Source organism: Colobus angolensis, unplaced genomic scaffold (genome assembly GCF_000951035.1).
Source record: "Colobus angolensis palliatus isolate OR3802 unplaced genomic scaffold, Cang.pa_1.0 Scaffold102, whole genome shotgun sequence".
In the NCBI taxonomy this organism is placed as follows: Eukaryota; Metazoa; Chordata; class Mammalia; order Primates; family Cercopithecidae; genus Colobus; species Colobus angolensis.
In genome coordinates this window covers 3156190-3173163 of record NW_012111142.1, presented here as the reverse complement: position 1 = coordinate 3173163, position 16974 = coordinate 3156190, and the positions used below count along the sequence as shown (strand labels likewise).

Here is a 16974-nt window from a genome sequence, read left to right as displayed (position 1 = left end):
GAGACCAGCCTGGCCAACATGGTGAAACCCCATCTCTACTAAAAATACAAAAATTAGCTGGGCGTGGTGGTGCGTGCCTATAATCCCAGCTACTCAGGAGGCTGAGGAAGGAGAATCGCTTGAGCCTGGGAGGCAGAGGTTGCAGTGAGCCAAGATCACGCCACTGCATTCCAGCCTGGCTGACAGAGGGAAAATCCATCCCCACAAACAAAAACAAAAACAAACACACTGACCAAAAAAAAAAAAATCCTATTTAAATGCAAGGTGTATTGGGACTAGTAAATATGCACTGTTGGCACTGTTAATACAGCTGACCATTTAACAACATAGTTTGCAACTGTGAAAGTCTGCTTATATGTGGATTTTTTCCAATGAATATAATTCTTTGGAGATTTGTGAAAAACCTTGAAGACAAATTGTGTAGCTGAGAAAAATTTTAAAAAGAAAAAGATGTCATGAATGCATAAAGCATATGAAGATACTAGCCTATTTTATTATTTACTACCATAAAATATATACAAAAGTTACCCACATAAACAGGGACCCTGCATGGCACCATTTGTAGTAGAGAAAAATGTAAACAAATGTAAAGATACATTATTAAGTCACAACTGAAAAAAACTGCAGTACGTACTGAACTACTGCTGTAATTTTGTAGCCACCTCTTGATGCTACTGTGATGAGCTCAAATGTATCTGCTTAAAATGCCACGTGATGCTACTCATCTCCAGGTGAGCAGTTGTTGCTTCAGTAAATTATATATCACAGTAAAGAGTGATTTCTCATAGTTCTTGTGTATTTTTTATTGTGTTTAGTGCAACCATAAACTTTGAATAATCCATGGGGCCTACATGAAGTGCCACTAGTGATGTTGGAAGTGCTTCCAAGAAGCAGAGAAAAGTTATGACATTACAGGAAAGAGGTGAATTGCTTGGTATTATAGATTGAGATCTGCAGCTACAGTTGCCCACCATCTCAAGACATATGAATCCAGTGTAAAGACCACAGTAAAAAAAAGAAAAGGAAATTTGTAAGCCAGTAGGCATGAAAACCTTGCACTTTTTGTGAAATACCGTTTTTTTTTGTTGTTGTTGTTTGTTTGTTTGTTTTTCTGAGATGGAGTCTTGCTCTGTTACCCAGGCTGCAGTGCAGTGGCACGATCTCGGCTCATTGCAACCTCTGCCACCCAGTTTCAAGCGATTTTCCTGCCTCAGCCTCTGGAGTAGCTGGGATTACAGGTGTGGGCCACCACACCTGGCTAATTTTTGTATTTTTAGTAGAGATGGGGTTTCAGCATCTTGACCAGGCTAGTCTTGAACTCCTGACCTCATGATCCACCCATCTTGGCCTTCCAAAGTGCTGCGATTATAGGTGTGAGCCATTGCACCTGGCCTAGAAATACCATTTTATCTCATATTGAAAATGCAGCTTTTATGTGGGTACAGAATTGCTGTAAGGAAAGTATACCTGTAGACTAACGATGTGAGAAAAAGTGAAGTCATTACAAGACAAGGCAAAGGGAAGGTAAAGGATCTAAAACTGGAGAATTTAATGCCAGCAAAGGATGGTTTGATAATTTTAGAAAGAGGTTTGACTTTTTAAAATGCCAAGAGACAGGAGAGGCAGTTTCTACTGACCAAGCAGCAGCTTCTGCCAACCAAGAGGCAGCAGACAAGCTCCCAGATACCATTACAAAAATCACTGAAGAGGGGGAATATTTGCCTGAACAGGTTTTTTTTTTTTTTTTGGTGGTTGTTGTTTTTCTGAACAGATTTTTAATGCAGATAAAAGTGCCCTATTTAGAAAAAAAAAGCCACAATGGACATTTGTTAGTAAAAAAGAGAAGTGAGCACGAGGATTTAAGGCAAAAAGGGATAGGCTAACTCTACTGTTTTGTACAAATGCAGTCAGGTTTATAATCAAGACTGCCCTTACTTACAAAGCTGCTAACCCCTGAACCTTGAAGGGAACAGGTAAAAGCCAGCTGCCAGTATTCTGGCTGAACAATGAAAAGTTCTAGATGAGAACCCATTTTATGGATTGGCTCCATAGGTGCTTTGTCCATGAAGTCAGGAAGTATCTTATTAGTTAAGGGAATGCCCTTTAAAGTTCTTTTGATATTGGACATTGCATCTGGCCACCCAGAACCCCGAGTTTAACACCGAAGGTCTTGAAGTGGTCTACCTGCCCCTGTAAAAACAACATCTAGGCCCGGCACTGTGGCTCACGCCTGTAATTCAAGTACTTTGGGAGGCCGAGGCGGGTGGATCACCTGAGGTCAGGAGTTAGAGACAAGCCTGACCAACATGGCAAAACCCCATATACAAAAATTAGCCAGGTGTGGAGGTGGGCATCTATAATCCCAGCAACTCAGGAGGCTGAGGCTCGAGAATTGCTTGAACCCGGGAGGCGGAGACTGCAGTGAGCTGAGATTGTGTCACTGCACTCCAGCCTTGGTGACAGAGCGAGATTCCGTCTCAAAAAAACAAAACAAAACAAAACAAAAAAACTAACAACAACAACAACAAAATACATTTCTAATTCAGCTTCTAGATCTAGGGTCATAAGGACCTATAAGGCTCATTATACCTGGTACTTTATATTAATAGAAAGGAGTGTCAGCGCTATGGAAGAGAACTCTGATAGAACATCACAAGTCTGGAAGGATTATACCACTGAAAATGTCACCACTGTTTACTTAGAAAGCCATCAGGCCCAAGACAATCAATTCCTGCTGGAGAAAACTGTGTCCAGAGGTTATGCATAACTTCACAGGATTTACAACAGGGCCAATCAAAGAAATCATGAAACACTTGTAGATATGGCTTAAAAGGTGGAGCGTGAAGGGTTTTAAGATACGGATCATGGAGAAATTCAAGAGCTAATAGAAACTATACCAGAGGAATTAACAGAAGATGACTTGATGGAGATGAGTGCTTCGGAACCACTGCCAGAAAATAAGGCAGAAAACATGGAAGCAGCAGTGCCAGAAAACAAATTGACATGAGACAATCTGGCACAAGGGTTTCAATAACCTAAGACTGCTTCTGACTTCTTTTACAATATGGACTCTTTATGATAAAGGTGCAGAAACTAAGGCAAATGGTGGAAGAACCATATGGAAACATTTTTAGAAAAATGAAAAAGCAAAAATGTCAGACAGAAATTGTGATATCCATACAGATGGATTCAAAGCTGAATTCTACCAGACATTCAAAGAAGAATTGGTACCAATCCTACTGACACTATTCTATAAGACAGAGAAAGAGATAATCCTTCCTAAATCATTCTAAGAAGCCAGTAGCACCCTAATACCAAAACCAGGAAAGCACATAACAAAAAAAGAAAACCACAGATCAATATTCCTGATAAACATAGATGCAAAAAAATTTTTTTTTTTTTTTGAGACAGAGTCTCGCTCTATCGCCCGGGCTGGAGTGCAGAGGCCGGATCTCAGCTCACTGCAAGCCCCGCCTCCCGGGTTTACGCCATTCTCCTGCCTCAACCTCCCGAGTAGCTGGGACTACAGGCGCCTGCCACCTCGCCCGGCTAGTTTTTTGTATTTTTTAGTAGAGACGGGGTTTCACCGTGTTGGCCAGGATGGTCTCGATCTCCTGACCTCGTGATCCGCCCGTCTCGGCCTCCCAAAGTGCTGGGATTACAGGCTTGAGCCACCGCGCCCGGCCAGATGCAAAAATCTTTAACAAAATTCTAGCTAACCAAATCCAGCAGCGTATCAAAAAGATAGTCCACCATGATCAAGTGGGTTTCATGCCTGGGATGCAGGGATGGTTTAACATACATGAGTCAATAAATGTGACACACCACAAAAACAGAAATAAAAATCACATGATCATCTCAACAGATGCAGAAAAAGCAATTGACAAAATTCAGCACCCCTTTATGATTAAAAGCATCAGCAAAACTGGCATACAAGGGACATACCTCAATGTAATAAAAGTCATCTATGACAAATCCACAGCCAACATAATACTGAATGGGGAAAAGGCGAAAGTACTCCCTCTGAGAACTGGAACAAGACAAGGATGTCCACTCTCACCACTTCTCCTCAACATAGTACTGGAAGTCCTAGCCAGAGCAATCAGACAAGAGAAAGAAATAAAGTGCATCCAAATCGGTAAAGATGAAGTCAAGTTGTTGCTGCTTGCTGATGATATAATTGTATACCTAGAAAACCCTAAAGACTCCTCCAAAAAGCTCCTATAACTAACTGATAAATAAATTCAGCAAAATTTGAGGATACAAAATTAATATACATTAATTAGTAGCTCTGTTATACACCAATAGCAACCAAGCTGAGAATCAAATCAAGAACTCAACCCCTTTTATAATAGTTGCAAAAAAAAAAAAAAAACCCTCAAAAAACTTAGGAATATACCTATCCAAGGAGGTGAAAGACCTCTGCAAGGAAAACTACAAAGCATTGCTGAACTAAATCACGGACAACACTAACAAATGGAAACACATCCTGTGTTCGTGGATGGGTAGAATCAATACTGTGAAAATGACCATACTGCCAAAAGCAAACTGCAAATTCAGTGCAATTCCCATCAAAATACCACCATCATTCTTCACAGACCTAGAACAATCCTAAAATTCACATGGAACCAAAAAAGAGCCCACATAGCCAAAGCAAGACTAAGCAAAAAAAGAACAAATCTGGAGGCACCACATTACCTGATTTCAAACTATACTATAAGGCCATAGTCACCAAAACAGCATGGTACTGGTATAAAAATAGGCACACAGACCAATGGAACAGAATAGAGAAGCCAGAAATAAACCCAAATACAGCCAACTGATCTTCGACAAAGCAATCAAAAACGTAAAGTGGGGAAAGGACACCCTATTCAACAAATGATGCTGGGATAATTGGCAAGCCATATGTAGGAGAATGAAACTGGATCCTCATCTCCCAACTTATACAAATCCACTCAAGATGGATCAAGGACTTACATCTAAGACCTGAAACTATACTAGAAGATAACTTCAGAAAAAGCCCTTTTAGACATTGGTTTAGGCAAAGATTTCATGACCAAGAACTCAAAAGCAAATGCGATAAAAACAAAGATAAATAGGTACGACTTAATTAAACTAAAGAGCTTTTGTATGGCAAAAGAAACAGTCAGCAGAGTAAACAGACAACCCACAGAGTGGGAGAAAATCTTCACAATCTATGCCTCTGACAAAGGACTAATATCCAGAATCTACAATGAACTCAAACAAATTAGCAAGAAAAAAACAAACAATTCCATCAAAAAGTAGGCTAAGGACATGAACAGACAATTCCCAAAAGAATATATACAAATGGCCAACATATGAAAAAACGCTCAACATCACTAATGATCAGGGAAATGCAAATCAAAACCACAACGCAATACCACCTTACTCCCACAAGAATGGCCATAATCAAAAAAAAAGGTTACTGGTGTGGATGCGGTGAAAAGGGAATACTTCTGCACTGTTGGTGGGAATGTAAACTAGTACAACCTCTATGGAAAACAGTGTGGAGATTCCTTAAAGAACTAAAAGTAGAACTAACATTTATTTGATCCAGCAATCCCACTACTGGGTATCTACTCAGAAGAAGTCATTACATGAAAAAGATACTTGCACATGCATGTTTATAGCAGCACAATTTGCAATAGCAAAAATGTGGAACTGGCCCAAATGCCCATCAATCAATGAATAAAGAAGCTATGGTGTATACATATGATGGAATATTACTCAGCCATAAAAAGGAATGAGTAAATGGCATTTGCAGCAACCTGTATGGGATTAAAGATTATTTATTCTAAGTGAAGTAACTCAGGAATGAGAAAACCAAACATCGTATGTTCTCACTCATTAAGTGGGAGCTAAGCTATGAGGATGCAAAGGCGTAACAATGATACAATGGACTTTGGGGATTGGTGGGAAAGGGTAGGAAGGGATGAGGTATAAAAGACTGGGATGAGGGATAAAAGACTATCAACTGGGTTTAGTGTATACTGCTCAGGTGATGGGTACACCAAAATCTCACAAATCACTACTAAAGAACTTACTCCACTTTGGGAGGCTGAGGCAGGTGCATCACGAGGTCAGGAGTTCGAGACCAGCCTGACCAACATGGTGAAACTCTGTCCCTACTAAAATTTAAAAAATTAGCCGCGCCTGGTGGTGGGCACCTGTAATCCCAACTACTCAGGAGGCTGAGGCAGAAGAATTGCTTGAACCCGGGAGGCAGAAGGTGCAGTGAGCCAAGATTGGGCCTCTGCACTACAGCTTGGGCAACACAGCGAGACTCTGTCTCAAACAAAACAAAACAAAACAAAACAAAACAAAACAAAAAAAACTTACTCATGTAACCAAATACCACCTGTTTCCCAAAAACCTACGGAAATTAAAAAAAAAAAAATTATGATGTCTGTAAAGTTATACTGAGTGTGTTTGCCTCTTCTGCCTCCCCTGATACCTCCTCTACCTCTTCTGCCTCTGCCACTCTTTAGATAGCAAGATCAACCCCCCTTCTTCCTCCTCCTCCTCCACAGACTCCTCAACATGAAGGCAAGGAGGATGAAGCCCTTTATGATGATCCACTTCCACTTAGGAAGAGTAAAATACATTTTCTCTTCTTTATGATTTTCTTTTTTTTTTTTTTTTTGAGATGGAGTCTTGTTCTGTCGCCCAGGCTACAGTGCAGTGGTGTGATCTCAGTTCACTGCAGACTCCGTCTCCCGGGTTCAAGCGATTCTCCTGCCTCAGTCTCCCGAGTAGCTGGGATTACAGATGCCCACCACTGTGCCCAGCTAATTTTTGTATTTTTTATTAGAGATGGGGTTTCACCATCTTGGCCAGGCTGGTCTCTAACTCCTGACCTCATGATCCACACACCTTGGCCTCCCAGAGTGCTGGGATTACAGGCATAAGCCACTGTGCCTGGCCTTCTTTATGATTTTCTTAATAACATTTTCTTTTCTCTAGCTTACTTTATTGTAAGAAGACAGTATGTAATACATATAACATACAAACTATGTACCTAATGACTATATTATCAGTAAGGTTTCCAGTCAATAGCAGGCTATTAGTTAAGTTTTGGGGGGGTCAAAAGTTTACACGGGTTTTCAGCTGTACAAGGGATTGGCACCCCAACCTCTGTGCTGTTCAAGGTCAACTGTACTTAGAAACTTTTTAGAATGTACTACATATTGTGAGCCAATAAAAATGTTCATGTAGGCTGGGCATGGTGGCTCTTCCCTGTAATCCTAGTACTTGGGGAGGCTGAGGTGGGAGGATCGCTTGAGGCCAAGAGTTCGAGACTAGCCAGGGCAACATAGCAAGGCTTCATCTCTACCAAAACCCCCCATCCAACCAAATATAACCAGGCATCGTGGTGCATACCATAAGGCTGAGGTAGGAGGATCCGCTGAGCCCAGGAGTTCGAGGCTACAGTGAGCTGTGATTGTGTCACTGCACTACAGAGTCTGGGTGACAAAGAGAGACCTTGTCTCTAAAACAAAAAATGTTCAGGTACTGTGCCTCAGTCATCTCATGCTGGAAATTTTAATTTAACAAAAGAAAAAGATCCACTGTAGTATAAACTATACCACATTCAAATTCAACTTAAATTCTAGTATATTAATTTTAGGAAATAACATAACCATTAGAATTATAATTTAAACTCTAATCAAAAAATAAGAATTTAAGATTATAAGTATATTATGACTACAGTATATTAATTTGAAGAATATAACCACTAGAATAGTTTAAACTTTAATTGAAAAATAATTTAAGATTATATGTATGACTATTGTAAAATACATATGCATAAAGGCATACTATTTAGTTACCATACTGAATGGTAACACAAAAAATTAAAAATGTAGTATTGCCTATAACTCCTTTGTAAGGTTTATATTATGTAGTTTTTGTTGTTGTTGTTCCGTTTTATTTTTTTGTTTGTTTTTTTTAGATGGAGTCTTGCTCTGTTGCCCAGGCTGGAGTGCACTGGCATGATCTCGGCTCACTGTAACCTCCACCTTCTGGGTTCAAGCAATTCTCCCTGCCTCAGCCTCCCAAGTAGCTGGGATTATAGGTGCCCACCATCACGCCTGGCTAATTTTTTTATTTTTTAGTAGAGAGGGGTTTCACCATGTGGGCCAGGCTGGTCTTGAACTCCTGACCGCCCGCCTTGGCCTCCCAAAGTGCTGGAATTACAGGCATGAGCCACTCATGCCCGACCTCTTGTTTGTTTTTTGCAATATAAAAGGAGAAAACCTTCTCTACAGATAGTAACACTTAAGGAGACCTGTTGACTACAGGAATTCATTATAGTAAACGTATACAAAAGGAGGACATTTAAGAATTGTAGTCATGGTAAAATACTCCAAAAACAAAAGCAAGAAACAAAGCACCTGATTGTCTGTTACTAAATGTCTATGACCTAAAGAAGTATGTACTGTTCCATAATCATCTGGCTTACAAAGATGGTAGGGTGTATTTTGTTGTTGTTTTCTTAAACCTCCCAAATAATAAAATTAACGCCAGAAATCAGTCAATTCTAAAAGCAGGAAACAGGTTTCTTTCTTTTACTACCACAGTTCACCTGCTGAATTACTTGCTTTCCTTCTGAGAATCTAGAATTTTGGTACATGTCAGAGAGAGGGTGCCTACATGACCAGACCCTGATAAAAACCTCTGGCACTGAGTCTCTAATGAGGTCCCCACATTTCACACCTGCTGTCACAACTCATTGCTGAAGGAATTAAGTAAGTCCTATGTGACTTGACTGGCAGAGGACCATTTGAAGCTTGCTCCTGGTTTCCTCCAGATTTCACTCCACACACTTTTTCCCTTTGCTGACTTTACTTGGTATTCTTTCAGTGCAATAAATCACAGGCACCAGTAGTATAACTATATGCTGAGTCCTGTGAGTCCTCCTAGCAAATCACTGAAATTGGGGACAGTCTTGGGGACTGACACACCCCTAAATTATTTCACCTAATCTGCACAGCTTCCCTATAGATAAAGTAGATATCATCCTTACTTTAAAGATTAGAAAATGCAGGATCATAGAAATTAAGTGACCTGGAAAAGCACAATCAATGATAAGGTCAGGATCTCAACACAAGTTTTTTGCTTCCAAGTTTACTGCTTATAAGTTCCCTCGGGGGAGGGAAGCAGAAACTAAAATATTGAAGATTCACAACAAATAGTAGCTTTTAAGTTAAATGATCTAATAGTAGTTTCAAGTTAATAAAATTTCCTGAGCCTTGGCTTTTCTAATTTTTAAAATTAAATATACGGCACTATGGAGTATGGTAGGGTTGTGGGAGAGGGGAATAAGTATATGCTATTAAAGAATAGTAAATTCTACACAGATTACTTATTATTGTCAACCACTTTTCTGTTTTTTTTTTTTTTTCTCTCTCTGTTTCTGACACAGGCTCCTGCTCAGTCACCCAGGCTGGAGTGCAGTGTACAATCATAGTTTACTACAGCCTCCAACTCCTAGCTCAAGCGACTCTCCTGTCTCAGCCTCCTGAGTAGTTGGCAATACAGGTGCACAATCTACACTTGGCTAATTTTTACATATTTTTCGCGGAGATGGATCTTGCTTTATTTTCCAGGCTGGTCTCAAACTCCTGGCCTCAAATGATTCTTCTGCCTCAGCCTCCCAAAGTGCTGAGATTACAGGTGTAAGCCACTGTGCCTGGCCTATTTTTTCTTTTCAATAGTTCCTTAAAGCCCATATGTCATACTGTGGTATTGGACAGTCTCAATTTGAAGATCTTGATGCAGAAAGCCTTGAATACCTTTTAGTAAAATCTTTAAAGCAGAGTCGCAGTTTATTATGATGTCTGAAGAGCTTTGGGTCACTAGGTATTTCAGATAGAAAAACCTGGGCAACTTCCAAAGGCCCCTGCAAAATAAGAAAATAAAACAAGAAGTGTTTTTTGTTTTTTTTTTGTTATCTCTAAAATCACAGAGACAGAACTTACTCAAATGATTTTTCTTAGCACTGAGATGGCTACATTTAAGCTTAATACATATGTGCCCACACCTATATTAAAACTCCACAGACAGACTGTTTCAGTATTTTCTAATTTCATTCTACATTCTTATCTACTGCAATTAACTTCTTATTAGTTTATTCTTCAACGAAACAGAACAGGAACTCAAGGACTGACTACTGTGTTCATTAATGTATTTTGCTTTGTATTTTTCACATTTTTAAATGCATCCTGGATGTAAAAGTTGTCAAGCTACTACATTTGCCAGTCCGCTGATTACCAGAGTTGATTTTGCTAAAACAGCTTCCCTCAGTATTCCAAAGGTGCTCCGGACATTGTGTTAAAGAAGATATCTTTTGTAAGCTACATCATTTGCAGATAAAACCTTAAAATCAAGCACATTTCTAGGAGGTAAAGGTCTTAAGGTATTTATTTCAGTTTTGGTGGGGCATTTTTTGGCTTTGTTCCTTTAATCTGAAAAGTAGTTAAGACATGGTAAAGGAAATCTCACTTGAAGCCTTTCTGCATTTTCCCTTATCATGGAATATTCCTAAGACTGGGGCCATCAACAAGATAATCATCAACAAGATAATTTTAATGAACCAACCACAAAGACTAATGGGGATGGCTTCTAATCTGCATATGACAAAAGAACAGTAATTTATTGTGTCACTATATTATTCAAATTTTAAAAAATGATTCCATATCACTTATTTAATCCTCACAACTTATTGTAAAGGAGATCTGGGGAAGGTAACATCAGGGAGAACCTAACATAGTAGAGGTTCACATATATGTGCATAGCTCTGAAAATGAGTGTTTTAAAGATCACAGTCTTTTAGTACAAGCTTTTTAAGGAAATATTATTTTAAGTGAATCGATTCCTTCTTAATAGAATATATAAGAATGCATAGATAGAAAAATATAGGCAGTAGAGAAGGCAGATGCTTTTCATTTGACTTAACAATTATTTGTGATCTGAAATTATCCCAAATCATATTTACAGCTTAAATCATACAGTGCTAGCAAAAAGCACTAACCTGATTCACTGTTGTGCCTACAGATCCCTGGAGTACCATCTGAAGCATTTTGGGGTCTGCAGGATCCTGATGTGTTGCAAATGCCAACTCCTGTGTCTTTTTCTGCATATCCTCAATAGCAACTTCAATTGGTGTTAAGATGATCTGAGTAAAAGAGCATCTGTTAAATTGGTGTACTGACTGAATACTATTTAATGAACTTTATGTATAATCAACTGAAATTAGAAAAAAAAAATCAATTGTAAACTTTTATGTAACAATAAAATTCCAAACTTGGATCCCCAAATGAAAAAAAAAAAAAAATCAACCTTTTAAAGAAAAGGCTGGGGGTGAATTAGGATCTCAGAAAAGAAGTAAAAAACTAAGGACTCAAAAATGGGTAAAGTTCTAATATATTATGGTGTAAGGGATGGTACATATCTTCTGGTACATCTAAGTTGTTGTTACATGGCTTGAATATATTTGCTTCACTAATGCTGTTTGCTCATTTATGGACTTACCTCTTCTTTGTGAGTGACATTGACCCTTGTTTTAATATAAGGAAAGGCATGAGATGTAGTCAGAATGGTTTTCCTTTTGAATTGTTCATGAAGTTCCCCATGGGCACGGCCATCTAAAGTAAAGGGTGTACAGTACATGAATCGGCGAAGATTATAATTTTTGTCAAAATAGGTGATTCTGTCCTTCATCTCATATGTGTCGAAGTATGGCTCCACATAGGTAATCTGAATATACGCCTAGGAAAGAAAAAAGTCCTTCATTTCTTCACTGTTAAGTCATCATTTAGTCTTTCTTAAAATTGCACAGAGGATCTCAAAGAGATGCCTACATGTCATCATAGTCGAATCAACTATACCTTGTTAGGATCTAATTTACACTTGTCTACAGGATTAGAGTCTTTGATTACTTCAACCACATCTTCTCCAAATCTTTCTCCATAAAATCCCTACAATAAAGAAAAATAAACACTTTATATGAAGTTAAAAAGATTGGGAAATAGAGAAGGCCTGAGGGTGACTCCTGAGCAAAATTAGGAGAATTAGTGCATTCTGTACAATCATATCAATAATTAAAACATAATGATTTAGGCTTATAAAAATTATACTAGCTTATAAATTAGCATGGTCTCGGTCCATATTTATTTGACATTATTCCCATCCACAAACTTTAAATAACATAAAATATCAGAAAACAACAATTTTCTCCAATAAAAACACAGGATTCCACAAGAAGTCCTCAAGAGAAACAAAAGGGAACAGAAAGCAAAGACAAAAGAAACTCATTATTGTTGATGTATAAAAATCTTAGTTTTACTGAGTTTGTTGTGGCTTGCTTTTTACAGACCATGGGTCAATGAATAAACATCCATTTTTAGGAACTATTTTTTTAATTCCAGAATTTTCAAATAAAAGCATTGACCTGTTGAAGTTCTGTATAGGTTTACATTTTGAAAGGCAACCTTAGGTCAAGAATATAGTGACTATTCCATGTGACACTGAGTAGCAGCATGGGCAAAGGATAAAGCTATTCAAAAGGAAAAATCGAATTTGAATCTTCAAAGGAGAAACCCCCACTGCTATCCCAAAGGTGATTTTTATAATTGAGTAAGTTTGATAAACACAGTCTCAATTAATATTTCCCAAGACTTACACCTAACCTCTTGAAAAATAAAAAGTAACAGTTTGAGCCAATTTATGTCAGTTTGGCCAGAGAAGTCACCAATAGGAATATAACATCAAGAAATTAACATCAGTGAGAATAAAAACAAGCCTAGAGTACTACTTCTCCAACCGCTTTGTGAATAGAAATCGCCTGGGGATCTTGTTAAAATGCAGACTTTGATTCAGAAGGGCTGGGGTGGGGTCTGAGGTTCTGCATTTCAAACAATCTCCGAGGTGATCCCAGTGTTTCTGGTCCATCCACTATACTTTGAGTAACAAAAACAGAGAAAGGTTGGAAAGAACAACTATAACAGAAAAAACTGGTTAGCCCAGTAAATATGAAACTCAATCATTTATGGTGAAAATTAAGAAGTTATAAAGGTTAAAGGAAGTGTTTTTAAGGTGTGATTTCAGGCTTTTACATTCTAAAGATATCTCACCAGGAACCAGTTAAGCCAAAGAGATAATATGCTCAGGTCAGAAATTTCTTGGGGTTCTGGTTCTAGTTCAATTATTAGCTACTCTTTTTCAACAAAATGTGGGATTATACTACATATTTCTCCATAAGTTGCAGTAATTCTGAAGGATACAGGGGTTTCCAAAATATGTGTGAAAATAGTCTCAAAAAATAAACAATATTACTATTTTATAGCTGCCATAAAAGATTTGAAAGAGTATTATTGTAACTATTAAAAATCCTTATTCTCTAACAGAGTAGTTTATTTGGCAAGATCTGGCTTATTAAATGATTAGATCTGGATCTGAAAGTCTAATCATCAGAGAGAATACAAACTAAAGATGACATTTTATGAACCACCACAGCATTCACCTCCAATCTGTGAGATATCTCTGCAAGTTTGGTTATTGCAGGCTCCTTGTAAACAAATTCTTGTTCATCCAAATCCCCGAACTTGGTTCCATAAAAACCAACACGAAAATAGGTGCCAAACATCCGCTTACCATCCTAGGTTTAGGAAAATGAAGAAACTTTAATATGAAATCTTCCTGTTTTTCACATTATGTTTAGATTGTTACAGCATAAAATTTCCAAAACATTGCAAAAAGTTTTAATTCAAAATTAGAATATTTTAAATGAAGGTTTAAGCAAAATAGTCTTTCTTTTTTCATTATTTCTAACAAATAACTATGTAAATAGGGCTGCTAACAAGTGACTAAATCGCATATAATATTAAGTTTGTATGAAGTGCCTCTATCACATTGGTCTATGTTTTTAAAATCTATGTAACTGAGATAAATTAACTCATTTTTCTTATTGCAAGAAAAGATGCTTGAAATAACATAAACTGTCTTAATTGTGCTGATACTAGTGCATACTAGATCAAATTAATTAAACAACACTTACATATTTTTAAATTAGCATTAGCCTTTATATAACCTCTTTACAAATATTAAATGAGATTGTGTAAGTTAGGAGTCAAAGATAGCACCTGGCATAGAACAGACAATGTAAATGTCAAGACCCTCCAGAAGCACTAAAGCAAAAATTCTACAATTGGCAGCCCTGTGCCAATACACTATTATTATTATTATTATTATTATTTAGATGGAGTCTCACTCTTTTGTCCAGGCTGGAGTGCAGTGGCACAATCTTGGCTCACTGTAACCTCTACCTCCCAAGTTCAAGTGATTCTCCTGCCTCAGTCTCCTGAGTAGCTGAGATTACAGGCGTAAGCCACCATGCCTGGCTAATTTTTGTATTTTTAGTAGAGACAGGGTTTCACCATTTTGGCTAGGCTGGTCTCAAACTCCTGGCCTCAGGTGATCCACCCACCTCAGCCTCCCAAAGTGCTGAGATCACAGGTGTAAGCCACTGCACCCAGCCCAGTAAAAAATTTTATGTAGAAGAGTTACTAAAAATGGAACAGAAAGGGAAAAAAATATATGAGTGAAAGATAATCAGTAAAAAATTTTTGAGATGAGTTGGTTATTCTAAAGCACCCAAACCACCCATTGGCATGCATTAACTACACATTCATATCAGGTACAAAGTACATTAAGGTCACTTTCTCACACAGCATATCAGAAGACAAATTCTTTCAATAAAAATAAATATTTGGACACTTTCTATGCAATTTTTACAATTTTTTTAAAAAAAGTGTCACCTCAGCCTCCTGAGTAGCTGGGATTACAGGTGTGTGCCACCTTCCTCAGCTAATTTTTACAATTTAGATACAAAATTACTTTAGGATTCTCTGGTGGTGCCTATATGCACATTACAAGTAAGTAAATACCTCTGAATTCTCTTTAAGCCTAATCTGCCTTATATTTATTTTCCCTATACTGAAAAAGCAAAAGGGCATATAAAATAAGCTAGAAATGCCACACATAATTAAGCAAAATGGGAAGCTCTAATCCTTAATTTACCAGTTTTATAATACCAAAAAAAGGTATAGTGATGAAAAACATCCCTACATTTTTGGTCAAAAATATGTAAAATTTTAAATAAAAATGTCTTTGGAGCTAAAGAAAGTTGAGGTTTCTAATTTAAAAGCTTTTTAGTTACTTTATTTAAAAATTTAACACACATAAAAATTAACTGATTTCTACAGCAAATTAATCCATCTAGATAGATTAAATGATTCAACTAAAATTCTGATTAAAATCATAAGTAATAGTACATTTTGACTTAAGTAATAAAGGCACTGCATGAAAAATAAAAAAAGAATCTAAGAAAATTACTTAAAAATTTGATTATTTTTCAAAACATGTCATATACATATATACATATACATTCCTATTTTTTATTTTTTATTTATTTTTATTTTTTAGTTTTTTTGAGACAGGGTCTCACTCCATTACCGAGACTGGAATACAGTGGTGCGACCTCAGCTCACTGCAGCTTCTGTCTCCTGGGCTCAAGCGATCCTTCCACCTCAGTCTCCTGAGTAGCTGGGACTGCAGAAGCATACCACCACACCCAGCTAATTTTTTGTACTTTTTGTAGAGATGGGGTTTTGCCACGCTGCCCAGGCTGGTCTTGAACTCCTGGGCTCAAGTGATCTACCTGCCTCAGCCTCCCAGAGTGCTGAAATTACAGGTGTGACCCACTACGCTGGGTCCATTCCTACTTTTTAAACCCACAAATATTAATATGCTGCTATTCTGGCTGTCCTCCTCTCAGAGGTTTCCAGTTTAAAACAATATTCCAATTCTTCAATATTGTGGCCCTTTAAATATTTGAAGATAACAATTAGGACTTGTTCCTTTTAGCTAAACTTTCCAGTTTTCAATCTTCATATGACAGTAATTTCTACTCTGTTGGCATTTTATTAGTTTTTCAATGCCATCCTTTAAAGTGTGATATCCCAGATATAAACATAATACTGTTGATGTGATCTGACCAATGAAGGTGTGTTGGTGGGCTCAGTGTCTCCTTGAATCTGAACACTGAATTTTATTAAGGTAGCTTAAAACTAACCTACCTCTTTATTATACTATCTCACAATGACATTTGGTTCAAGGAAAAAAAATTAATGGGTGTTTACTATGTTAGCCACCGTTCATCTTCAGTAATAGGAAAGTAAAAATAAGTTAGATTTGCTTCCCAAGAGAGTAAAAAATGTATTCAAACAATTACAAAACAAAGGGATATATGCTATACTAAAAAGAGGTATAAGGAAAGATTAATCTTGTTGCAGCTAAGTCACAACAGAGGTAACACATAGGATTCTACTCAAAATAAATGGCCAAGTAGACAGGAAAGGGAAGGAAGGAGCACGGTGATAGAGGGTGGGGGGAAGGCAGATACAAATATGAGGGAAAGCATTCATCCATTCAAATACTTATTGAGTGCCCACTATGTGTCAGCAAACTGTTCTAGTTATTTATGATAAATCTGTGAACAAAACGGACAAAGAAGGTGGTCAGGGTGGGTTTCATCTGAGCAAAGACTGAAGGAGATGGAGACATTCATGTGAATCCCTGAGAGACGTGCATCCCAGGCAGAGGAAAGAGCCAGTGCAAAGAGCCAAAGGCTAAAGCCTACTGAGTGTGTTTGAGGAACAGGAAAGTAAGCAGTGTGGCTGGAGCAGAGTAAGCAAGCAGGTAGAATAGGATGAGATAAGGTTAGAGAAGTAACTACAAGGAGTTACTGGATATTTAAAAATAAATGTTTGTGTGCAGAATGGAGTAGGGGAGAGAGCAGCAGGGGATGAGGCTAGGGAGAAAGAAAGGCTGGGAATTTGACTATTTTCTTTTTTTTTTTTTTGAGACGGAGTCTCGCTCTGTTGCCCAGGCTGG

General features: G+C 37.8%; 1 protein-coding gene across 7 annotated transcripts in view; it reads right to left on the bottom strand.

Moving 5' to 3' along the window:
• The window catches only part of DOCK7 (dedicator of cytokinesis 7), a 220635-nt gene that overhangs the window by 9802 nt on the left and 193859 nt on the right, over positions 1 to 16974 (bottom strand). For 4 of the 7 annotated variants that reach the window (XM_011941032.1, XM_011941041.1, XM_011941056.1 and 1 more), the window contains 5 exons: positions 13544 to 13669; positions 11910 to 11999; positions 11554 to 11790; positions 11054 to 11197; positions 9816 to 9922 (listed from right to left, as the gene is read on the bottom strand). In XM_011941032.1, coding sequence (XP_011796422.1) covers positions 9816 to 9922; positions 11054 to 11197; positions 11554 to 11790; positions 11910 to 11999; positions 13544 to 13669 — 704 coding nt within the window. Of the gene's footprint in view, positions 1 to 9815; positions 9923 to 11053; positions 11198 to 11553; positions 11791 to 11909; positions 12000 to 13543; positions 13679 to 16974 lie in introns of all 7 variants that reach the window. The other 3 variants (XM_011941023.1, XM_011941050.1, XM_011941062.1) reach the window with 1 other exon arrangement.